Genomic DNA, 23,945 nt, shown 5'->3' on the forward strand with positions numbered 1-23,945 from the left:
AGATATTCCTGGCCTTACCCCACACGGAGGCCTCCCTCATAAGAGGTAAGTTATGTAGTCTACATTCTCTATCAGGCCAGCATTTTCGTAGCATAGACTTACTGTCCAAAGAGGTAGGAGAAAAGGACACTCATGCATACATCGCAGGCCTTATTGGCACTTCCGGGCTGAACCTTCCATGAAACAAAGTCGTTTCAACATAGAGATGCCAAGGGCTAGAGCGTCGCCACTTCGCCTATAGAGAATCAATCTGACGGCTCGCTCAAACGCCTCATGACGCAAGTGCCCTTCATTGCGCAAGCGCAATTTCCCTCCCGAGTCCGTTCCTATAGAATCCATAAGACGAACGGAGGGACAATAATTGTTTACGTAATCGCAACGCGACCGAAGCCTTGGCTGTTCCATGGTAAGCTATTCGCATTGCGTCATCAGAGCGCGACACCCCAGTCTCTTCTCTTCCCCATTCAATTATGGTCAAGGAGCTTCTCTAGTCGCTTTTGTTGTAAACTTGGGTACGTCATCAACCAGCGACGGCTCATCCCTTCTCTCGCCCAAGAACCGTTCATATTGCCAAGGAGACCGAAGAGAATAAGGTGGGTTTGATGCGTCAGGAAATCCATCTGCAGAAAACACCTGGCAGATCAGAAGCGCCCATTTGAAGGGTCTTTCTCCATGGCTGTCCTTTGTGGAAACTCTTCCCTTGGAGATTCGCCAAAAGCAGAGCCTTAGCTCCTTTCACAAGCATTAAGGACTTCTATTCTGTTGGTCAGGATTAAACCTTCAGTTGTAAACGAGACATTACAACACTCCTCACCAACCTGGTGCCCTCCAGATGTGTTGGACGACAGCCCTCATAATTGGCCATGCTGTCTGAGTAATATGGGAGTTGTAGTCCAGCACATCTGGGGGGAAATCGGTTGAGGAAGGCTGCACTAGCACAAGTTTTCCTTAACATCTTTTTAAACTGTGTGTGTTCATATATTGTATTCAAATCTTATTGTATGTGTTCATATATTGCAATCTGTTTTGAGCTACAGAGATAAGAAAAGGGGGAAATCTAAATAATTATTATATTTATTTGTATCTCACCTTTTGCCCAATACAGTGCAATCCTATGCAAGGCTCTTCATGAGTAGATCCCATTGAGCTCAATGGAACAGTGGGTGCTTCCAGATTGGGGGGGGGGGGCTCCTAGCACTTTTAATCAGAAGGCATTGTGCAGCTCTTCCATCTTTTCTTTCCCACTGTTTTTTCTGTGGTTAGAATGAAGATGGAAAAACTAGTGGGAAAACTCAGGAGGACTAAAGTGGAAGACAACAAAATCTTCATCACCTGCCCCCACTCCCACTGGTAAAATTCTGTGAATGAAGTGGGGTGATGCATTGATAAAAACATCATCCAGAACCACTAGGAAACTGTATAGGACTGCAGTCTAAACCAATGAATAATATAGATTGGTTCACTCTTCAGTCACAAAGTAATTGTCCTTGAAATGGGGGACAGATTTGCCCATCAGTGTATTTAGATGCCATCATGCTTTTTTTCCTACTTAAAAACTGGATCTCAATATTTTACTGGCATATTTTTTTTAAAAAGGACCTTTGATATCATGGAATTCTTGAAAGCCAGAGTATTTTGGAGATATATTGTTTATAGCATAAACTTCTATATCCATATAAAGTTTATACTTTAAACAACGTGTATGCATTTATATGTGAATCTGCAGGGGGTTATAAGAAAATATATTTCAGTGTTATTTGAAATACAACGTCAAGCACTGATGGCTGTCTTTGTGATATTGGCTGTGTGATATTGGTTTCTTGGCTGTCTTTGTGATATTCCGAATGCCCTTGGGAAGGTTAAATGATGGTGGGAATGAGGAGGAATAGGAAAGTGTGTGGCTCTTTTGAGTGAATCTCTGTATCAGAAGGGGGAAGGTGTCATGTCTAGCCCTGCTCCTCCTGGGTTGGGGGAAAGTGTTTTAGGTGATCAGTCAGAATCAGACTCTGAAGTAGAGGAGACTGTGCCAGAAACATGCCAGATTATACCAGTGGAGGAGGAAGCTCTCAAGAGCTCTTCAGCTGGGAATGAACCTCCTCCAGAGTTTATCTCCTCAAGGGTAAACAACACACAGTCAGTGGGAAGCCAGGATTCTCCCGAAGGGGACGGCACAAAGGTTAGCTGACCCTAGAGTACGCCGCAGATTAAAATGGGCAGAGCTAAAGGAAGGTGAGAGGAAGTTGGCCCGGCTGGCAAAACTGCAAACGCATTTTGGGAAAGGGCTTTCCATTCTTCTTGAAAAGGACAATTGTCTCGCTTAATTTGCATCGTTTTGCGTAGAGGAAAGTTCTTAGAGATTAGACTCCCTTCAGGTGAGAAGGGATTTTATTGCTTGAATAAAGCTTTGTGGATTATTTAGCAGACCTCATTATTGTCTCCCAAGAAGGTGGGATGAGATGATTAACATTAATGAGTATACGACTTTCTCTTTGAATCTCCAGAACCGCATCATGGCTGCTGTGGGCTTTGAAGAATTCTCCGTGCCTCCTGGCTCGGAGCTGGCCCTGCCCCCGCTCTTTGGTGGCAATATCCTTGAGAGTGAATTGGAGACAGAGGTGGAGTTTGCCGACAGTGGGATACCGGAGGAGGAGGAAGAGGAGGGTGCGTTGCGGCAGCAGGAGATGACCCGGCGCAAGTGCCAGGCGCTGGCCTGGCGCTGCAAGGAGTTAGAACAGGTAAAGGATGGCCAGGGAGGGTAGTTTTAATGCACCAGCTGGGGCAGTGAATACATGGCCATCCGTCTGGCTTGTGTTCCCTTTTCCTCTGGGTAAAGCCATACGAAGCTGCCTTCTACCGAGTCGGCCCGTCGATCTGATGTTTGGCCAGTGCTGTCTGCCCTGATCGGCAGCAGTCATCCAATATCTTTGCCAGCGTCAGAGGCCATTTATGTCAGGGGTGGGTAACTCACTTGTGGCCCTCCAGATGTTGTGGGAGCACAACTGCCACAAGCCCTAGCCAGTGGTGAGATATGATTGGAGACTGTGGGGTTTGGGGCAGAGGGACAGCAAACTGGGCCAAATAAAGATCCAAATGGCACAGCCTGTTAGGTGAAGACTGTGGATGAAGAACCATTCAGTGGAGAGAAGACAAGACAAGGTAATAGAGAACAGACATTGGCCTTCAGACAACATACTAATCAACAGGGGGCAGGCGGGCAGGTAATAGGAACAAAATGGAAGTCAACCATTGATTAGCGTGTTGTCCAAACTCAGCCATTATGATGCGTCCCTCTGACCTCACCTACCCTTTCAGGTAAATGAGAGGATGCTGAACCGGCTGCATCAGGTCCAGAGGATAACACTGCGGCTCAAGCAGGAGCGAAGGTGAGTCTGGCGCTTCATCGGGCTCCAAGATTTCAAGGTCTTCCTTTTCCCTCAGTGGGAGAACATAAGAGCTCAGCCAGATCAGACTAAAGGTCTGTTTGATCCAGCATCCTGTTTTTAGCAGTGGGGAGCCAGGTAGCTCTGGGAAGGCCACAGGGCTGTTTGGTGTTTCAGGGCTGGGCTGCTTCTGAACACAGAGTGCCATGAAATACCCCAGCCTAATGGATCCACCTTCCATGAATTCGTCCAGTCCCTTTTTAAAGCTGCCTCAGCCAGCATCGGTTGCCACATCTCGCGAGGGTGGATCCCCAAAGCACATTGCGCCTTGCATAAGAGCACAGCGCTGCTAAAGGGTTGGTGGTGGTGACATTTCCTGAGGATGGCTTTCTGATGGACCTCCGCTTCCCCTCCAGGTTTCTCATGAGGGTGCTGGATTCCTATGGTGACGATTACAGACAGGGACATCTCGATATAGTCCTGGAGGTAAGAAAGGCTGGATCTGCAAAAACTTGACAGGAAGGGGTGGGGGGCAAGAACGGGCAGCGGTTTGGGCAGAACCGAGAAGACAGACCAGGACTGAGGGAGGGAAGGAAGAAGCTCAGCTGATCCCAGGGTTTTTCTCCAAAGGGAGGGTCTATTACCTAGGGTGACCATATGGATTGAGGACAAGGCTCCTGTATCTTTAACAGCTGTATAGAAAAGTGTATTTCAGCAGGTGTCACTTGTATGCATGCAGCACCTGGTGAAATTCCCTCTTCATCACAACAGTTAAAGCTGCAGGAGCCCTGCCCTCTTTTTGTATCCGGTCACTCTAGCTAAAGAGCGCAGGGTTCCTGCAGCTTTAACTGTGGTGATGAAATGACACCTGCTGAAATACACTTTCCTATAAAGATACAGGAGCCCTGTTCTCTTTTTTCATATGGTCACACTAATTTTACATCCTCCTATACCAGGGCTGTCAAATCTCTTTTTGGCCGAGGGCTGAATCATTTCAGAGACGCTCTGAGGTGGCCGCATTCCAGCTGTGGGCGTTGCCTAAGGCAAAAGGGCGGAGCCAAAACGCCAGCATATTTTACCTCAAAACTCTCACTGCCTGTAACTGGAGATGCATTTTAGCCTTTTCAAATGTGGGGAGGGGGGGACTGCCAGGAAATGACCAGAAGACAGGCGGTCGGGAGTGAGGGCAGTGGGACAGAGGAAGGGACAGGCCCACCTGGACAACCCTGGAGGGTTCGGATTGGGAACTCTTACTCAACTGAGTACACACACAAGTTCATCCAGGAGAATACATCCCCTCACGTTGCCTCCTTACGGACGGAAAGGAGCTTTAGGATGGAGATGTCCTTCCTGAACCGTGTTCTCTCCTTAGGAGGAAGGGAGCCACTGCACCGACGCTCCGACCCCCGGCAACACGGAGAACGAGCCCCCCGAGAAAGAAGCCTCCCGGTGCCTCCCGGGCCCCTTGCCTGCCCAAGAGCCCGAGGGTCTCTCACCGACCGAGGGCCCCACCAGCAAGAAGCGACGGCGCCAGCTGCGAGAGGAAAAGGAAGCCAGGGTGCGCCGGGCGGCCCAGATTTTGCTTCCTATGGAAGAGTTTCCTGTACAGGTACTAGAGAACGTGGAGGTGTCTGTGTTTGACCCTAACCACCCGCCAGGAGACGGGCGAGGAATATTCCCCAATATTCATCCCATGGCTGGGCTTATATATACTCCGGCGTGGCTTTCCCCAACCTGGTACCCTCCAGATGTGTTAAGAACGTAAGAAGAGCCCTGCTGGATCAGACCAAGGGTCCATCTAGTCCAGCACTCAGTTCACAGAGAGGCCAACCAGCCATCGGCCAGGGATAAATAAGCAGGACATGGTGCAATAGCACCCTCCCACCCATATTTATTTATTTATTTCATTTTTATACCGCCCAAAAGCTGAAGCTCTTTGGGCGGTGCACACAAATTAAAAACCATTCAAAATATAAAACAAACAGTATCAAAACATGATATAAAAAACACAACCAGGATGAAATCAGCAGCAGTGCAGGAATACAACTTTAAAATACAAACGTATTAAATTTATAAACTGTTAAAATACTGAGATAAAATACTTGGTGGGGCCACCCTATACGTGGAACTCCCTTTCCTAAGAGGTTAGGTCAACTTCCTCTTTGTCTGTCCCCCATGGACAAATGAAGACCACGTTCGTCTTTGCTCTTCCTTAGTTTTATGAACTGACCTTTCGTTTTGGTTCTTTGCAGTTTTGAGGGGGGTGGGGTTTGCCGCTGCTTTTAGTTTGGTGTCTGCGCATTGTAATGCTTGTTTTCTATGCTTTTTATGCCTTCTAAGCTGCTTTGATGGACTCCTTTTGGGCAAGGGGGTGGGAAGCAGGATATAAATCAATTAAAAATACTAATTTTATTAGCTACGCGAAATCTGTTGTCAAACATGAAATTCAGGATCTCGCTTTTTTTATTTTTAAAGCAAGTTTCTAGTCCTCCTTGTTTCCCACAAAAAGAGGAACAAAAAAATGCGGTTGGAAGCATCCCCTTTTCTTGGCAGAACGATTCTGTGTCAGTTTTTTTCTCTCAAATAAGCAAACTTATTGAGTCTTCCTTTTGGCTTGTGATGGTGTTTCTAATCATACTCCCCCCCTTTTTTGTGTGTGTGCGCGTGTGGCTACAGATAAAATCTGAAGAGGATTTCCAGTGTGAGCAAGAGGATGTCCTCACACCTGCTTGGCAGCAGTCCAGTCCGCGAGACAAGCTACTCCATTACCCGAAGTTTTCAAGCCCTGGGGCCTGTTCTGATTTTGATTGAGTCTGGCCTCTCTCCTAACTCTCGAAGGCGATTGTATATATCTGTATGTCGTTTGCCTCCCTCCTGGGTTAATGAAGTCACTGTGCTGTCTGAGGATGCCTCGTTCTACACAAAGGATCACTGGCTCAGTCTCAGGGGACAGCAGGATAGGGACGATAGAACTGTCACCCTATTCCCGGAGGGCCTGATCCGAACCAGCACCGAGCTGCTGAGGGGAAGTGCTGGAGGACCAAACGAACAGCACTGGACTTCGATCGAGTAACAAAAACGTGGCAGTCGGTGTGTAATTGTATTCAAGCGCCCTCCCGATGGGTTGGGGATGCTGGGTGTTGCAGTCCAACCCATTGAGAGGGCGCCAGCTTTGGGGAAAGCATGATTGGAGAGATGAATGGATTTCTGTTCACGCATTCAACAGCTTAATATTGGATCTGGGTTAAGAAACAGATACGTAACTGTTAGTGCTTGTACGTTTTAAGTGTTGTGTGTTTGTGGGGGGGGAGGGGTTATGAGTAGGTTATAGGAGAGGAGGGACAGAATTCAGCCGCTGCTCCGTTGCCCTTCCAGGAGCAGGACTTGTACATTTCCGAGAGAGATAAATTATGTGCGCTGTTCCAAGACAGTGAATGAAAACCGAAGGAGCGGCTGTTTTGGCTGCTGCTGTTCTTCTGAAGAGACTAAAAGACTTCCTCTTAAACCAAGTTCCAACATCCAGGTCACAACCTTTAGGAACGGTGTGATGGACGGGCTAGTTGTGGTTTGCACTAAAACAAAATTCAGTTCTGTACCAAGAAAAAGCAGTTGTACAACCTGTATAAATTATGTGAGTTCATTCGATTTGTCCGTTTCTTGGGGATTGGTTGCACCTCTGCCAGCCAGCCAGCGAGAGGGTGCATGTAAGATTCAACTACTCTTCCCTGTTTCTTCTTTCCTCGGCAATGCCTACACTGTTTCAGTCCTCTCTTCATAGCCATGAGGACTAGAAACCTTCATTTTTTATCACATTTAATTTTAAAATCCTGCAAAATTCTCATACCCCTAAATGATGAATACTGCTCTTCGCTTTGTTGAACAGAACAGGTTTAACAGAGATGTACTTTGACATCAGAAAAATACATTTCTTGCAGCGGTGGACAGGAAGTAGATCTTCAGAGAATTTGGACTTCAACAACCAGCATTTAGCATTCCTGACCATTTGCCATGCTGGCAGGGCCTTCTGGGGGTTGAAGTCCCCAAAACCTGGAGATCTACCTTCTGCCCACCCTTGTCTTAGAGCCATCTTCAGGGTTGCAGGATTCACTTTTTTATTTTTTAAACCATGATCCCAAGGTCCATCAACCCAAGCCAATGGCTTGAGGTGGGGAGATGGGCGTAACTTACAATTAAGGAAGAGGGTGCCTCTGCGTGATTGTTGAGCTTGGGGCTTTGTTTGCAGCACTGAGCCCACAGTCCTTGAATGCAAATCCCCGCTGATTTACACACACACTGAAACATTCTCCATTTCAGCAGCCTAACTTAGAGTGGAGAAGAATGTTAAACCACTGGGAGTCAATGGGCCTATTCAGAAGATACCTTAAACCATGGCTTTAACCATGGCCTATTGCTTTATTCACCATGGTTAAATCCGTGGTTTAAGGTGTCTTCTGAACAGGGCCAAAAACTCTTGCCAGTCTACTACAACCAATCTACCAGCAGAGCCCAATCTGCCTTCTGTGTTTCATATTTCTTTGAGGACCACAAAATACAACTCTCCTCCCACTTCTTTTTCCCTGCCCTCTTGATCTCCCATAATTCCCAGCTGGCATGGCATGCTGACTGAGAATTATGGGAGTTAACAGTCCAATACAGCTGGAGTGTGTCAGGCTGAGGAAGGCGGATCTGTTTCAAAGGAGCTGCCAAACATCGTTGGTCTAGGGGACCACTAAAATGGCTTCCCTCAAAATAATCCTGGGAAGTCCATTACCTCCTCTCAGAACTTGAAGGAAGAAGCCATGACACCTAAGCGCGGAAAAATTCCATAACTGTGTGTCCCCGTCCCCCCTCCCGGAATGTCTCCCCTATGACAAAAGGTTAGGAAGCCCACGTTGAAGTAAACAGCTAGTTTATTACATCCTGGAAATGTTACACATGTACAAGAGTCAAGTGGGGACCCGGTTGGCTCTCGTGGTAGCTCTCCCTGCCTGTTTGCAAGCCACCCCACGCCTCAGAGGTTTTTCAGCCACTCAAGGTTTCGGCCTTCCTTGTCACAGGGGTGAGAGGGAATATCTGGCATATTGCCATCATCCCGAACTGGAACTGTGGAGAAAGAAAGAAAGAGAAGGCAATCAAATAACTGGGTGTGCATCCATGTCTGGTGGCAACTTTGATAAAAGAGTTAAATACCTCTGGTAGGGAAGGACAGAAAACATTGGATGCTACGCTGTACAGAATGGGGCGCTGCAGGGCAAAGTTAGCTCAAGGGTTGAGGGGTTGTCTGAAAAGACGCTTCCAGCATCACATCTCTACCCTTGCTCTTAACATGTGCAGCTAGAATTGGCTGTTTTTTTCTTGACAAAGATCTCTGTGCAGCTGTGTGACAGGCATGAAGGCCATGGGAGAACCTTCCTCTCCGTCCACAGCACCTTTTGTTTTTGCCAGCCATACATCTTATAGAGGTCCAGAGCCCCTCTGACCACACACAGGGCCATCCCATTGTGTAGGGAAGTAAAATTCAGAGGTACACTGCCTCTGAAGATGGAGGTTCCATTTAGTTTACCACAGATCTATTTCTAAGTATGGGTTACGGTGGCTACCCTGACAACTCTCCAGTAAGAAGGCTGATTTTACTGACAAGTTGCCTTTTTCTTTTTTTAAGGCAAACCATTTTACCCTCAAGCTCTTTAAGGGGAAATATGCCAGCATTCACCCCGAAATGCTGAGTTGTTGTTCAACACATCTGGAGGGCACCAGGTGAGAGAAGGCTGGCAGATGCTTTCCAGAGCTGGGGATTTGTTCATTTGTTCTTGCTCATTGTTAATTTGTTACGTACCCCGCCAGAATTTCATCCTTGTCACCTCTACTTGACTTAGATCTTCCAATACTTTCCTCCCAAGCAGTGCTTCTAACGTGATCCACGTTAAAGACAGGTGCAACGAATTCCTTTCACTTCTCTGCTATCCCCTAAACCTCAGAAACGGCCTCTTTAAAAAGGGGGGGGGGCGCATTGTGGATGTGGTTATACCTGGATACGCATATGGTACAACTTCATTGATCATGTCGCTATATTTTGTGTACGGACTGACGAGGGGTGCCACGACAGCTGAAACGCAGGAAAAGAGAACAAGGCCGGAAAGGAATTAAAAACACTTTGTAGGCGAAGGAACACAGGAAACCAGCGTATATCGAAGGCCCTGGGTACATCTAGCCCAAGACTGGCCTGGTTCAGACAACACACTAAACCATGCTGCTTAACCACAGCATGGTTAATGGAATGTATTAAGGTCAATGCATTCCGTTAACCATTTTGTGATTTAGCAGCATGGTTTAGCGTGTTGTCTGCACGGGGCCACTGTCTACAATTGGCAGCAGCTCTCCAGGGTTTCAGACAGGGGTGTTTCCCAGCTCTACCTGGAGATGCCAGGGATCAAACCTGGAGCCCTCTGCAGAATGGGTGCCAGATTCCAGCTGGACATCAGGAAAAACTTCCTGACTGTTAGAGCAGTACGACAATGGAAACAGTTACCTAGGGAGGTGGTGGGCTCTCCCACACTAGAGGCCTTCAAGAGGCAGCTGGACAACCATCTGTCAGGGATGCTTTAGGGTGGATTCCTGCATTGAGCAGGGGGTTGGACTCAATGGCCTTGTAGGCCCCTTCCAACTCTGCTATTCTATGATTCTGTTACTGAGCCCCAGCCCTTCCCTGTCAGGGAGGAGAAATCTGGGTTGCAAATAGTCATTAAAGTCCCTGGGATATTATTTAGTTACAGCATTTACTTAGGGCTCTACATCCTAATAAAATATCTGAGCCATGAATAATGAAAGTATGCGTGGGGAAGAGATAATAACAACTACACACAATAATACAGAATTAAAAAGTTGCAATGGTTTCAAGACACATGATGCAGCACCCTTGCTAAAGCTAAGCAGGTCTAGTTCTGGTCAGTGTCTGGATGAGAGACCCCCACCCACCCCTCTGCATGCTGCCTCAATTTCCATGATGTTAAAATAGAATACCCTGGGCTGCAGAGAAGAAGCTACATGAACTCACCCGCAATGCCAATGACGAAAGAGACCACAATCACAGGTTCCTTTCCCCATGTGATTTTCAGAAATGTACCGATTTCTGTAGGATGGGTAAGAAAAAGAAGCACACTTAACAGAATTGTTTTCAATCGCTGGCTCTCTGGCAACAGCTTGGGGTCTCTTACGTTAAACAGGTGGGGGCTGAAGTGTCGGGACCCCCAGTATTTGTGAGATGTTTTAACACCAGGGTTGCTCATGGCCTCATTTTTTCTATCTGTAAAATGGGCATAATAGCTGCATACGCTTAATTCACTTAGAATCTATCAAAGACCCTGCTCCAGGTGTCTCCATCCTTCTGAGGTTAGATGGGTGGCAACAGAGATGGGGGAGGGGGCTACCAGACAGATTGTGCAGATATTCCATCCTTAAGGTTTTTTTCTGGTAAGGAAAAAAGAAGTGGTGGGAAAACACAGGCGGGTTACACACTGAAGGTGACACCTAGACTCCCAGTAAAATTCCGTGAATAAGGCAGAGCGATTGCACAATAAAAGCCTTGTTTGGAAACACCCAGGGTCTTTTCTGTGGTGGCACTACATTTTTCAAAATAAACACCCCAGAGACATTCACCTGATACCTACACTGTTGCCATGCAGCCACCAAGCGAATCTCATTTTATTCACTCAGGCTTTGGTTGGGATTCTACCCTTTGCTGTTCGTGCTCTTGCTTTTAATATTTGTGGTTGATCTGAGGTTTTTTTAAAATTATTATTTCTAATACTAAAAGCTGCACTTAAAATTATTAATGGAAAAACAGAATAGAAATATTTTTAAATTTTTTTAAAAAAGATGCATATGCATGTCTATCCAGAAATAGGTCCCACTGAGCTCAATTAGGCACTTTCAGATAGATGTGCTCCTTATGCTAAGAGCCAAGGCACATTGTGTAGTGACTGCATCTTTTCAACCCTTAGCGGATTTTTTTCTGGTAAGAAAAAAGATGGAAGAAGTGACGGGGAAATGCAGAAGGGTTATGAGTAGAAGACGGAGGGCTCTGGGCACAAGCAACAGCCAGAAGGCACTGCACAGCTGTTCCATCTTTTCTTCCTTCACAGATTTTCTGTGTTAAGGAAAAAGATGGAAGAAGCCCTGGGAAAACACAGGAGGGTTACGAGAGGAAGACAATGATGTCTGGTGACCTTATGAAAAGGAGGACAGGGCTCCTGTATCTTTAACAGTTGTATTGAAAGCGGGGATTTCAGCAGGTGTCATTTGTATATATGGAGAACCTGGTGAAATTTCTTCATCACAACAGTTAAAGCTGCAGGTGCCCTGCCCTCTTAAATCTGGTCACTCTAGTATAGCTCCTGCAGCTTAACTGTTGCGATGAAGAGGGAATTTCACCAGGTTCTCCATATATACAAATGACACTTGCTGAAATTCCCTTTTCTATGCCACTGTGAAAGATACAGGAGCCCTGTCCTCCTTTTCATATGGTCACCCTAGTCTGGTCCCCCATAAAATTCTGTGAATGAGGCACGGCACTTCTTGCACAATAAAAGCCTCATCTGGAAGCATATGTCAGTGCATATAGGATTGTATCTGCCAGGAGAACAGTTTTCTGTAAGTAAGAAGAGAGAACACGTTGCGGGGTATCCAGCCAGGCCCAGGACATACTGGTGTGGGTTAGTTCATGGAAATACACAAGAGGCTTGCATCCAATTTTAGTCCTAGTTAAACACACTGAAACGAATAGGATTTAACGTGAGATATAACCCATTGGATGCAACCCAAGGTGTAGAACTCCAGAGCTAACTAGATCTCACCTCACATGCTTCACACGTACCGTACGGCCTCGGCCGCATCCCGACATACCCTCCCCATAGACCAGTTCAAGAAGGTCGTCCTCTTAACGTCCTTGTCCATCTATCTGCGCACCCATCCAAAAGCAAATCCCCTCCAGTGACACCCACCACCCAATCCCGGATGCCCTTAGCGACGGGGGTGGGGAGATCCCTGTATGAATCCTGCACTGACAAAGATACCGATCCATCAGCCCCTTCTAGGAAGAAATAAGGATAAGCTGGTAGTGCACTTACTACTCAACGCGGACATCTTGCAATGAAGACGGAAGGAGCGTAAAGCATTCTGGGAAATGTAGTTTTAAATCCTCTCTCGCTCTAAAACCCCCCCCCCCTTATTTCTGGGTGTATTTTAATCGCGATTTTGTGACCTGCTTCTCTCTAGCAAGGCTGGACCCTTGCAATTTCATTCACATTAACCTTTTGTAGTAAATAACGCTTAAATCGTGGTAATGGTGGTGGAGGGTTTTAAATTATTATTTCCTGCATCGTATAAAAGCGGCAAACATGTCTTGCTTTGTCCTGGTTTGTAACACGGAGAAGAAGTGGGTGGGGGAGAGAAACTATTACAGTATAGTACAATGCTATGGACTTTGGCCACATAATGAGAAGACAGGATACCCTGGAGAAGAGGCTGATGCTAGGGAAAGTGGAAGGCAAAAGGAAGAGGGGTCGACCAAGGGCAAGATGGATGGATGATATTCTGGAGGTGACAGACTTGACCTTGGGGGAGCTGGGGGTGGCGACCGCCGACAGAAAGCTCTGGCGTGGGTTGGTCCATGAAGTCACGAAGAGTCGGAAACGACTGAACGAATAAACAACAACAAATGGACGTCTACTCAGAAGTAAGCCCCATGAGGTTCAATAGCGCTTACTCCCAGGCAACTGCATACCGTCCCGGATTGCAGCCTTAGCGATGATGTGCATGCGATTCTAAAATGGTTTCCCTCACACCTTGCATTTTAGCGCATTCCCACGTGCACCTAAATAACGTGAGATAGGGTTAAATACACACGTACACCCCTTCTCTGATGCCAATCGTGTCATCATGAAGGTGCTTTTTGCAACAAGGGAGAAGGGTCCATCTTTTAGGAGGTAGGACAACCTTAAAATAGTTCACTTCTATTAACCAACGAGCCTTTTATTCAATTTTCAGATACTATGTAAGTAACAGTACGAAAAAGAAACACACAAAAAACTTGGGACACAATTTTTCTTCTTCGCTATTGAGAGAGAGAGAGAGAGAGAGAGAGAGGTGTAAAGCAGCACAACAGCAAAGCAATAAGGACTCTGGATCCACTATGGATGCAGAAACAGAAAGACTAACAAAACACTATTTGTCTTGGGCTAAATGTTTCAGCTCCTGCCCTCAGCTCCTGGTGGGATGGCAACCAGGAACAATGACCCAGAGCATGTGCAGAGCATATTTCTCTGACCACTGATTTTTACGCTTCTGGAGATTAAGCGTGAGGGAACAGGTTACTTCCCCAACCTGGTTCCTTCCAGATGTGCTGCACTACAGCTCCAATCATTCCCGGCCAGCATAGTGCTAGATTGGGAAAGGCAGTTAGGCAGGACTTAACTGTGGCAATCCACTTTTAAAACTTAACCTCTGCACCTCTCTGCAGTTAACCACTAGGGTCTACTTTCTTTCCAAAGAACCAAGATTCAGTCTCCTCAGCCAACCCCAAAGGAAACACTCTCATCCCTGCCTCACACACTGGCAGCTGCTTTCCTTGAATCATGCGGGGCTTTCCGGGCCTGAGAGAAGGAAACTTTCAGCCGCGCTTGACCACAAGACTCCGGTTTTTGAGATAATATCACGTTCAGTTCCTCTTTGAAACAGCCAGCCTGTAGGATTTAAAACATTCTATTCTGTTTGGCTCTAGAATACCCCTGTGGAGAATTAGGAGTTGGGGTTTAGTGGGATTTCATTCCCATTTCTAAAAAGAGGATTGCTGTAGCGTGAAGCTTACTATGCATCTTGGGAGACTCGTTTCTGTTGCCAGATGCATAAGGGCTGGCTTGGGTTACCCAGAGGCACCCCTATGTTTATTATAATTTCATTTATTTCCAGATTGAATCTCTAGTCTGGGACGGAATCCTTGCCCAAATCCCAGCTCCATACTCGTTGCACAGTTTTTCCTCCCTCTTACTTCTACACCCACACATATGAGCACCCAGACACACATATTCTCTCTCTCTCTCTCTCTCACTCACTCACTCATTCACACAAACCTCAGTTTCCATAACTATAAAATGAATGGAAATAATATGGAATGCTGCAACAAATTGTTGCAGTATAGAGTGCCCCTGTTCATTGTTCCAGTCAGTCAGTCATGGCTATTGAACATGCTCAGTCATAGAATCATAGAAGAGTAGAGTTTGAAGGGGCCTATAAGGCCATCGAGTCCAACCCCCTGCTCAATGCAGGAATCCACCTTAAAGCCTACCTGACAGATGCTTGTCCAGCTGTCTCTTGAAGGCCTCTAGTGTGGGAGAGCCCACAACCTCCCTAGGTAACTGATTCCATTGTCGTACTGCTCTAACAGTCAGGAAGTTTTTCCTGATGTCCAGCTGGAATCTGGCTTCCTTTAACTTGAGCCCCTTATTCCGTGTCCTGCACTCTGGGAGGATCGAGAAGAGATCCTGGCCCTCCTCTGTGTGACAACCTTTTAAGTATTTGAAGAGTGCTATCATGTCTTCCCCCAATCTTCTCTTCTCCAGGCTAAACATGCCCAGGTCTTTCAGTCTCTCTTCATAGGGCTTTGTTTCCAGACCCCTGATCATCCTGGTTGCCCTCCTCCTCTGAACCCGCTCCAGCTTGTCTGCGTCCTTCTTGAATTGTGGAGCCCAGAACTGGATGCAATACTCTAGATGAGGCCTAACCAGGGCCGAATAGAGAGGAACCAGTACCTCACGTGATTTGGAAGCTATACTTCTATTAATGCAGCCCAAAATAGCATTTGCCTTTCTTGCAGCCCTATCGCACTGTTGGCTCATATTCAGCTTGCGATCTACAACAATTCCAAGATCCTTCTCATTTGTAGTATTGCTGAGCCAAGTATCCCCCATCTTGTAACTGTGCCTTTGGTTTCTATTTCCTAAATGTACAACTTGGGATTTATCCCTATTAAATTTCATCCTGTTGTTTTCAGCCCAGCACTCTAGCCTATCAAGATCACTTTGAAGTTTGTTTCTGTCTTCCAGGGTATTAGCTATCCCACCCAATTTTGTGTCATCTGCAAATTTAATCAGCGTTCCCTGCACCTCCTCGTCCAAATCATTAATAAAAATGTTGAAGAGCACTGGGCCCAGGACTGAGCCCTGCGCTATCCCACTCGTTGCCTCTCCCCAGTTTGAGAAGGTTCCATTGATAAGTACTCTTTGAGTCCGATTCTGTAGCCAACTGTGAATCCACCTAATAGTTGTTCCATCTAGCCCACTTTTAGCTAGTTTGTTAATCAGAATGCCATGTGGTACTTTGTCAAAAGCTTTGCTGAAGTCAAGATATATGACGTCCACAGCGTTCCCACGGTCCACAAGGGAGGTTACCTTATCAAAAAATGAGTGTGCCCACAACCTCCCTAGGCAATTGGTTCCATTGTTGTACTGCTCTAACAGTCAGGAAGTTTTTCCTGGGGCTTGTCTTGGCGAGGGGAAAGCCCCGGGGTGGATCCACAGTGGTGGCACATCATTTATATGACGCAGCAGCCATTGCGGAGCCATCCCAGGGCATTCCCCCGAAGCTCCGCTTTAAAAGAGTCAGGGATTTATCCCAACTTTTTCCTCTGAGCAAGGCCCAGATGCACATTTGCTGTCTGTCGCCTTGCTCCGGTGTTACAGCGGAGGCATGGCCCAGCCAATGATGACCCCTGATTGGTCTCCGTCAGCCTGGACATGTGAGGGGGTTGTAACACTAGTGTTCGAGGAAAATCTGCAGACTTTTCTGGACAACCCCCCTGAAGAAGACCTTTGAAAAGACACAGGCCGAAACGCGTTGTGCTTTGTGTCAATAAATCCTTTGCATCCTGAGAACCTGTTTCTCCCTTCTTTTCACCTGACTTGGATTGCTTTCGTCCTTTGGTTTCTCCGAATCATCCAGGCAGCCAATGCAAGCAGGACAGAATTGGTCTTATATGCCAGCCCAGCAAATATTCACATTTAGCAATTTGTGTAACACTGCTGGAAACACACCTGCAGGCCATGATATTGTGTGTCCTCTAGCGTGTGCCCACAACCCCCTGAACATGATCTGTTTGAAATCTTTCAGTGCGAAAAAAAATTCCATCTCTGCTTGTGGACACCTATTATTCCTCAGAAGAAGAGGAGGAGAGAAAGCCCCTTAATAATATGTGGCAGCGGTGAATACCTTCCTAGTTCCAAGCAGCATGTTATACAATTTAAAAATGCTTTGCCTATGGAATGCCCCACATAATTTCCTCATGCTTGAGGAAATGGCTTCGGTAATTGTCTTCAGAGCGACCGATAATCTCCAGTCAGAATCCTTTTGCTCCTGCCTTTGACAGAAAGGGAACTACTCTTTTCTCCACCACCACCCGCTCCCCCCACCAAAAAAGTGACTGATGATGGATCATCATTTCCTGGGGGTGGGTGGGTTGTCATATATGCTGAGAGTGCCCAGACACTCCAATTCTCCTTTGAAGCCTTTGCGTCTGTTCTAAGGATGCCTGTTACTCTCCCCGTCTTGCTTCTTACTATCAGTGAGTACAGTTTGGCGGGCAAGAGGCACAAGTGGGAGGTGGGCTCCTGAGGTACTCTAGCCGTTCCCTCCGGGGACAATTCTTGTACTTCTGGTAAAGCTCAGGGCCGGCCCTACCGTTAGGGGGAGGGAAGCAGCCGATTTTGAGTCTCATGAAAAGTCAGCGTAATGTTAGCCCTCGTCGATACGACTTCGATAATGCTGCACCCGGCAGAGCGAGCCGGGGGGCGCAGCTGCACTGACGCTCCTTCCCAGCATCAAGGATTTTTAAGATGCGTTGATTCCTGTACTAATGTTGTTCCCTGCCTCGATCCAAAGGGAGAGGCGGGTAAGAAATAAATAAATAAATATATTATTATCATCTACATGGGAAGGAGCGCAGTTGAGGGCTCTCAGGCAGCAGCGGCGCCCGCCCACCCAAACGCTCACGAGGCTGGTCTGGGGGTACTTGGAAGCATCTGTGCTGGTTAGTGGGGGTTTTAATGGGAAAATGAGGCTGAAATGGGTTTTCTTGGGGTGGGGGTGGGGTTAGCTGTAAATGCGAAGAATCGCATTTACAGCTAACTGTGGGGGAGCAAGGGGGAGCAACGGGGTGCTCTCTCCCTGGCTGCATTTCCAACCCCCCTCCTTTAAATTTTATTTATTTTTCCTTAATAAGGCTCCGCAGAGGCGGGAGCCTTGCTCCAATCTAAAAAAGTCGGGGTAAATCTTTAGAGCAGAGCTTCAGGGCTTTGCTTTGGAGTGGCGGCTGCATCATGTAGATCACGTGCCACCACTCCGAAGCAATCCAGGGGCAAAGCACCCATGTGGACGAGCCCAAGGTTATAAAATTAGGGCCCGTACTGTATTTTTTTAATTGCCAGGGAGAGGGTGGTTTGAGGGATTTCTGCCTCAGGTGCCAAAAGAGCTCGTCTGGCCTTGGCTACGACGCATCTTGATTTGCAAGGGGAGTAGGATTTATTGCTCGGCCTTGGGACCGTGTCGGGAATTGAAGTCAAATAGAAAAGAGTGCAAGAATCCTAGGTGAAATAAAAGGAAGCAGAGGGGCCTTAGCTCCATGGCAGAGCACATGTTTGCATGCAGGAGGTCCTACATTTAACCCAGCATCTCCCATTAAAAGGCCTGAGTAGCAGGTAATGGAAAAGGCTCACTCTGCCAACATTTTGGAAATCCACTGCTAGTAAGAACAGACCAGGGACTGATGGCTCCAATGTCAGTGGGGCAGTGAATCCGCTCCAGGTTTTGGTCAGAACTCTAAAGGAGCCAGCCTTGAATAACTCCTTTAGAGTTCTGACTGAAATCCGGGGTGGATTCACCGTCCAACTGACATTGGAGCCACCAGCCTTCACTGACCAGGGGTGGCCAATATTTCTCTCCCCCCGCCCCTTTTGAGGGCCATGTTCTATCAGAGGCAATCTGCCAGAGGCTACATGCTAGCAGGAGGTGTGCCAAAATCTGATGCTGCCAGGCAGTGACATTCTTACAGTCAGCTTGAACTTGGGATTCCTGAATCAGCATGCCCGGGTTCGGCATATTGTTCTCTCTCTCTCCCTTCTAGCCCTTCCAAAGCCGTCCATCTTCTGGCACCGGGTTCCAGATGCAGAAGGGAAGCACCACCTCCATTGTGCAGCCCAGGGGGAATATGCGGGCAGCTGGTTCTACCTATACCAGGGAGGCAGCCGGGAGCCTATGGCTGACCAGAAAGCTTTTCCCGGGCAAGCTGAAGTTACCTTTGCCGTTGACCACCTTGGTCCCAGTGAGCAATTCTACTGTAGCTATGAAATCTGGGAGTCAGGGAAAGCTATCCGCTCCCCGCTCAGTGGCCCTGCAAACATCACGGAAGGTGAGTGTTGGGCCATGAGCTGTTTTGCTTACCAGGAGGGAAGGCAGCCGAAAGACGACGCCAACTAGTGGGGGAGCCGTGATCCCCATCAGCACCTTTTCAAGAGCATGTCTGCCTCCCCATCTTAATTAAAATTAGGAGAATAAGCTTTGCAAGAGGTCAGTTGCAAATCAGTTCAAACGACTGGATTGTTCAGCCTCAACCCAAAAGAAAAAAAATTTTTTTTTTTGCGTTTCTCAGGACATGATCTTAATGAAAAGAGTTAATGGTGTGTGGGCCAGTTTTACTGCTTCAGTGTGCGGGAATGTCAGATTTGGGTGGTGATAACTGTAACAAGGGGGGGCGATTTCTAGAGGAGAAGTGGTGCTTATACTAAATTCCTTTGGCTTTGCAGATGCTCCTACTGTTGTTTTTATTACTTAATTTGAGACCAGGTTCATGAGGCTAGGTTGGAAGGGTTAAACTTGAAAAGTAGATCTCGAGTTGGCACTTGGTAGAGCCTGGACAGAAACTAATTGCAATAATATTAAAATATTCACTGCAATAACATAATAACAATTACCATTGTAATAATAAAAAAGCAGCCCCTAATGCCTGAAGCTCATGTAGATGGGTGTTTCTCTCCCTCCCTCAGACCACTACCCGAAGCCATCCATTGCTGCGAGCCCCAATAAGGAAGTCTTTGCAGGGCAGGACTGGACTGTCCGTTGTTGGGCTCCATCAGCAGGGATCAGCTATGTCCTCTACCAGGCCAGGGAATTCCGGTTCGAGGTCACCCCCCGGGGGGATTCCAGTGTCGCCGAATTCCCCTTGAAGAACGTCACAGTAGCTGATGCGGGCCGATACACTTGCTATTACCATAGCATCGCGGAGCCTGTCATCTGGTCCAATGCCAGCGACCCTGTGCTGCTGAGAGTCATTGGTGAGTAAATATGCATGAGAGAGAGAGAGAGAGAGAGAGAGAGAGAGAGAACGTATTTTGTCACCTTGGACATAGAGGCCTAATCTACACCAAGCAGGATATAGCACCATGAAAGCGGTATATAAAAGGCAGGAGCCACACCAAGCAGGATATAGTGGTATGAAAGCAGTATATGGGATGTGTCAATGGGCCCCAACAGCTGTCAGTGCACTTCAATGCTACTATAAAGCAGCCGTGTGTCTCCTGCCTTTTATATACCGCTTTCATAGTGCAATATCCTGCTTGGGGTAGATCTGGCCAGAGTTGCTGCCTTTCCTTTTTGGATGGGGTTCTGCATCTTGCAGGCAGAAATGTAAATGGATGAGGGAGGTTTTCCCCTGGCATAAATGTGCCAGGATAGAAAAGAATTTCACTTGTTGAAATTCTGCTTCTTACACAGCTCAGCTGGGGAGAATGGGCAACCTTACTAAGTAAGGCTGCAGGCTGCAATTTGATGGTTTGGGAGGTCTCAGGGTAAAAATGGAAGGAAGAGAAGTGGATTGGAATAACAGGAAGCGGTTGTAGATCTATGGGCCATCATGCTTTCTGGATTCACCTTGAAACAATAGTCAGAGACCGTGTGGTGTGGTGCAACTTTTCCACACCTGGTGACATTCAGATATGTTGAAGTGCAACTCCCATCATTCCCCAGGTGTATGGTGGGAGTTATAGTTAAACAAATCTGGAAGGCACCAGGTTGGAGAAGCCTGGTGTGATGGATAGAGTGTCAGGTTAGAACCAAGAAGACCCAAATTCAAATCCCCTCCCTGCCATAAGATCATTGCTAACCTTGGGCTAGTCACTCTCTCAGCCTAAACTACCTCACAGGGTTGTTGTGAAGGTAAAAGTGGGAGGATGCCATATCCACCAGCTTGAGCTCCTTGGAGGAATGGTGAGATTATTGGTTTGGGTCCAGGTTACCTGCAGGATCGCCTTCTCCCATATAGTCTGCCCCACACACTCAGGTCCTCTGGGGTGAACTTACTTCAGTCAGCTAAAACTAGGCTGACTTCAGTTTCCCAGAACACCTTTTCTTTTGAAGCCCCCAGACTGTGGAATGGCCTGCCGGAGGAGATTCGTAAAATTAACTCTCTGTGTGATTTTAAGGCAGCTTTAAAGACTAGCCTCTTCCAGCAGGCCTATCCAGATCAATGTAAAATCAAGAATTTTTAAGATGTATTGATTCCTGTTCTAATGTTGTTCCCCGCCTCGATCCAAAGGGAGAAGCGGGTAAGAAATAAATAAATATATTATTATTATTATTATTATTATTATTATTATTATTCTACAGAAATATATAGATATATACATACACACACATACAGAGGTATCCGCAATCAAAGCACCAAGCACGAAGTAAGAGTTTAGATATTAAATCTCATGGGCTTGTATTTTTGATGTCGCTTCAACGCAACAAAATCCAAAAAGTTCCAGTAATCAAGAAAGCACGTATCATTAGAGCTTTTCCTTGACAGGGTTTAAAAAAGGCGTGTAATCCCCCGCTCGTATTCCAAAAATCCCAATCATGAAAGTAGGTGATAACTAAAAACCAAGCAGACCTGTTTTGAACCAAAAACAAAAGAACACAGATTGATTAAAATGCCTATTCATGTTTAACTAACATGTCCAATTTATGCCAATCCCGCAATTGGGATTTTGTGAATTTACACGTTTGAATCATTTTATATAGAATTCCCAGTTCCTTTTTGCTCTTCTGTGCAAAAATAGGAAAGAAGAATGGGTCAAGGGAAAACTGGACCAATCACCCTTTAAATTCACCCGTACTAATTATTGCACAGAATTACTGGTTTCCCTACTTGATGCTTTCCCTGCCCTGTCATTTGCCCCTTGTGCACTGTGGTACGCTGAGAATCCTGCTTGGTCCACAGTCAGCAACTTTTATTCCTGTAATCTCTGCAGTGGTAAATGCAAAACAGTAACCTAGTCATGAGGACTAGAAACATTGTTTTGCAAATGGGAAAAAAGAAAACGGGACATCGGTGAGCTTCTCTTGAGCTGTTCCCTTTTAGTTTTATCACCTTTCGGCTCCACTCTTGACTCTTCCAGATGTAGCTGAGGACACCAAATACCAGGAGGTGTTGTTGGACTTTGCAGGGAGATATCGAGTGAATTGTTCAGTGCCCACCGGTGCCGAGGGCTGGTTCTATCTTTACCAAGACGGGCAGCTCTTAGCTGAAACCAGAGCTTGGCAAGATGGGGGGATAGCATGCTTCAACCTCACAGAAGAGGCGCTCAACGTTACCAAGGGAGAGTTGAGCTGTCGATATGGGGAAAAACAGCTCAACGACACCGAAGTGTGGACACAGGGTAAGCCCAGAGAGAATGCGAAAAGTGGCCAGAAACAGCGAATAAGATGACGAGGATTATAATATGCTGTGTTAGTTCATGGCTGGTAAGGAAAACCAAGCACAGGCCAATGAATTCAGGTTATGGCTCCTGTTGTGCTATATTTTCTACCCACTTTGGAAGCATTCAGCTTCACAAGGAGGCTATCTATATGATTTAAATGCCCCGTGGTGGCTGCACGGTGCTGCTACTGCATCGGTTATACAAAGCAGCAGTCACCTCACAGCCACTGCGGGGCTTTCCCGTGAAGCTGCATGCTGGAACAGTTGGGGACTTACCCCGACTTTTCCTGCTGGAGCAAGGTCACTACGGCTCTTCTGCTGCCTGTCCTCGCTCCGGTGTTGTGCCGGGGCATTCCCAGGAGAAAGGCAACCTCCGGTTGGTCACCAGAAGCCCAGCAGGGGTGAGCCTTACAAGCTGAATGGCTGTCGGAAAGCCTGTGCTGTCTCCTCCAGTGAGAATTACTTGCCGCTGCCCTGCAGCAGCGATACCGCGGGGTTTGGCAGCAGAGCAGTGCCAACACGCCGCCATGAAGTAAGGGTCAACGTGAGTTTTCAGGCCACGTAAGTTACTACCAGGTGGGGCTTTCAATGCGGAAGCACAATGGCAACTTCACACAATTTAACGGGGAGTCCAGACAACAGTGTAAGCCAATTGCAGTGCTCCCATGTTTTCCCGACACTTCATTTTTCTTACCACAGAAAATCTGTCAAGGAGGGAAACAGTAGAATAGCAACTCAATCTCTTCACAATTGTGAATAGGAAAGAGCACAGTGGAGGGAGTTGTCCATGAGGAAAATGGAGGATATTTGGGGGTAACCCTCCTTTCTCTATTGCTTGCTACATATTTCCAATTTCAGAACCATTTCACGTCCCACACCATGTGTCCTTTCCCCCGATCTACCAGCCCTCAGCCTTAATTAATTGCTTCCTGGAAATGATGCTTCCTCGGCCCACATACTTCAATTAGCTATTTAATTAGTAGATTGCACTGGAAACAGCAGCACTTATTTCTGAGTACATCTTTGTAGGTTCTGTCTGTAATGCTGTAAGGCAGCAATCTTCTAGCCCTGTGTTGCAAGCACTTTTTTTTTTTTTTTAAATAATGTTTCTTTAAAATTCTCAGTTGTACTATGCAACCAAGGAGCAGGTAAAATCCAAGTTTACTTGTGAAACTGACTAGATCGGGTTGTCTGGATTAGATCCATTGTGAAATTGACTAAACTAGAGATTGGCCATTGTCCAGTGAAATATGGGATTTACAGCCCAATCCATAATCATATTTACTCAGAAGTAAGCTTAGTCGCAATCCTCTTGCCATGCACTGCAGGCACTCTTTTTTAAAAAAACACCTTTTTAAAAAATACAGCAATTGTGCTGCTTCAAAAACTGTAAGCACACACATGCACATAACAGGGTGTTAAATGGCACCGAAAGCCCCCACTTTGAAATACAGCAGCAGAAGAGTAGGTATGGCGACGAATGAGGGGCGGGAAAAGGGGAGTGGACGTGTGGCTATGTCATACCCACTGTGTGGACATGGAAACCCTCTGGGTGACTTTGGGCCGGTCACAGAGTCTCAGCCCAGCCTACCTCACAGGGTTGTTGTTGTGAGGATAAAATGGAGAGGAGGAGGATTATGTATGCCGCCTTGGGTTCCTTGGAGGAAAAAAAGGCAGGATATAAATGCAATAATAAATAAATAAACATAGCAAGATGCACACTCCAACAAAGCACTACACCTCTGAAGTGTAGGTAGTCAGTTACAACTTTTCTTGTAACT

At 46.7% G+C, this 23,945-nt stretch overlaps 3 protein-coding genes across 5 annotated transcripts; 2 read left to right on the forward strand and 1 right to left on the reverse strand.

Annotated features, from left to right (window-relative positions):
* The first annotated feature begins 6 nt into the window (after nt 1-6).
* On the forward strand, nt 7-7,020 carry TFPT (TCF3 fusion partner). 3 transcript variants are annotated; one of them, XM_063136466.1, is made up of 6 exons: nt 7-45; nt 2,502-2,735; nt 3,313-3,383; nt 3,797-3,866; nt 4,753-4,989; nt 6,057-7,020. In XM_063136466.1, the coding sequence occupies exons 2-6, from the start codon at nt 2,511-2,513 to the stop codon at nt 6,189-6,191; spliced, it is 738 nt and encodes a 245-aa protein (XP_062992536.1). In that variant the 5' UTR covers nt 7-45; nt 2,502-2,510; the 3' UTR covers nt 6,192-7,020. The 3 variants fall into 3 exon arrangements, with proteins under 3 accessions (XP_062992536.1, XP_062992535.1, XP_062992534.1); XM_063136465.1 differs by lacking the exon at nt 7-45 and adding an exon at nt 548-593; XM_063136464.1 differs by lacking the exon at nt 7-45 and adding an exon at nt 641-765.
* Nucleotides 7,021-8,272: 1,252 nt separating this feature from the next.
* Nucleotides 8,273-12,568, reverse strand: NDUFA3 (NADH:ubiquinone oxidoreductase subunit A3). Its single transcript, XM_063137455.1, has 4 exons — nt 12,506-12,568; nt 10,435-10,509; nt 9,409-9,486; nt 8,273-8,483 (listed from the first exon to the last, which is right to left on the reverse strand). The coding sequence occupies exons 1-4, from the start codon at nt 12,519-12,521 to the stop codon at nt 8,392-8,394; spliced, it is 261 nt and encodes an 86-aa protein (XP_062993525.1). The 5' UTR covers nt 12,522-12,568; the 3' UTR covers nt 8,273-8,391.
* Nucleotides 12,569-16,121: 3,553 nt separating this feature from the next.
* LOC134405653 (immunoglobulin superfamily member 1-like) lies at nt 16,122-22,017 on the forward strand (the record flags this gene model as incomplete). The annotated part of the gene is made up of 4 exons (XM_063136897.1): nt 16,122-16,170; nt 18,550-18,834; nt 19,469-19,756; nt 21,863-22,017. Coding segments are annotated over exons 1-4 (777 nt in total), but the record flags the coding sequence as incomplete, so codon positions are not given.
* Nucleotides 22,018-23,945: the final 1,928 nt, after the last annotated feature.

This window comes from Elgaria multicarinata, chromosome 11 (genome assembly GCF_023053635.1).
Source record: "Elgaria multicarinata webbii isolate HBS135686 ecotype San Diego chromosome 11, rElgMul1.1.pri, whole genome shotgun sequence".
Taxonomy (NCBI): domain Eukaryota; kingdom Metazoa; phylum Chordata; class Lepidosauria; order Squamata; family Anguidae; genus Elgaria; species Elgaria multicarinata.

What these genes read in the sequence shown, in the direction of transcription:
- NDUFA3 (XM_063137455.1), bottom strand. An exon ending in TTTCGTCATTGGCATTGCGG is followed by an intron (nt 9,487 to 10,434) that starts GTGAGTTCATGT and finishes CCTGCGTTTCAG; the next exon opens with CTGTCGTGGCACCCCTCGTC. An exon ending in TGTACCATATGCGTATCCAG is followed by an intron (nt 8,484 to 9,408) that starts GTATAACCACAT and finishes CTTTCTCCACAG; the next exon opens with TTCCAGTTCGGGATGATGGC.
- TFPT (XM_063136466.1), top strand. Translation starts at nt 2,511, where the DNA reads ATGGCTGCTGTGGGCTTTGAAGAATTCTCCGTGCCTCCTGGCTCGGAG. An exon ending in GCTGCAAGGAGTTAGAACAG is followed by an intron (nt 2,736 to 3,312) that starts GTAAAGGATGGC and finishes CTACCCTTTCAG; the next exon opens with GTAAATGAGAGGATGCTGAA. An exon ending in TGGAAGAGTTTCCTGTACAG is followed by an intron (nt 4,990 to 6,056) that starts GTACTAGAGAAC and finishes GTGTGGCTACAG; the next exon opens with ATAAAATCTGAAGAGGATTT.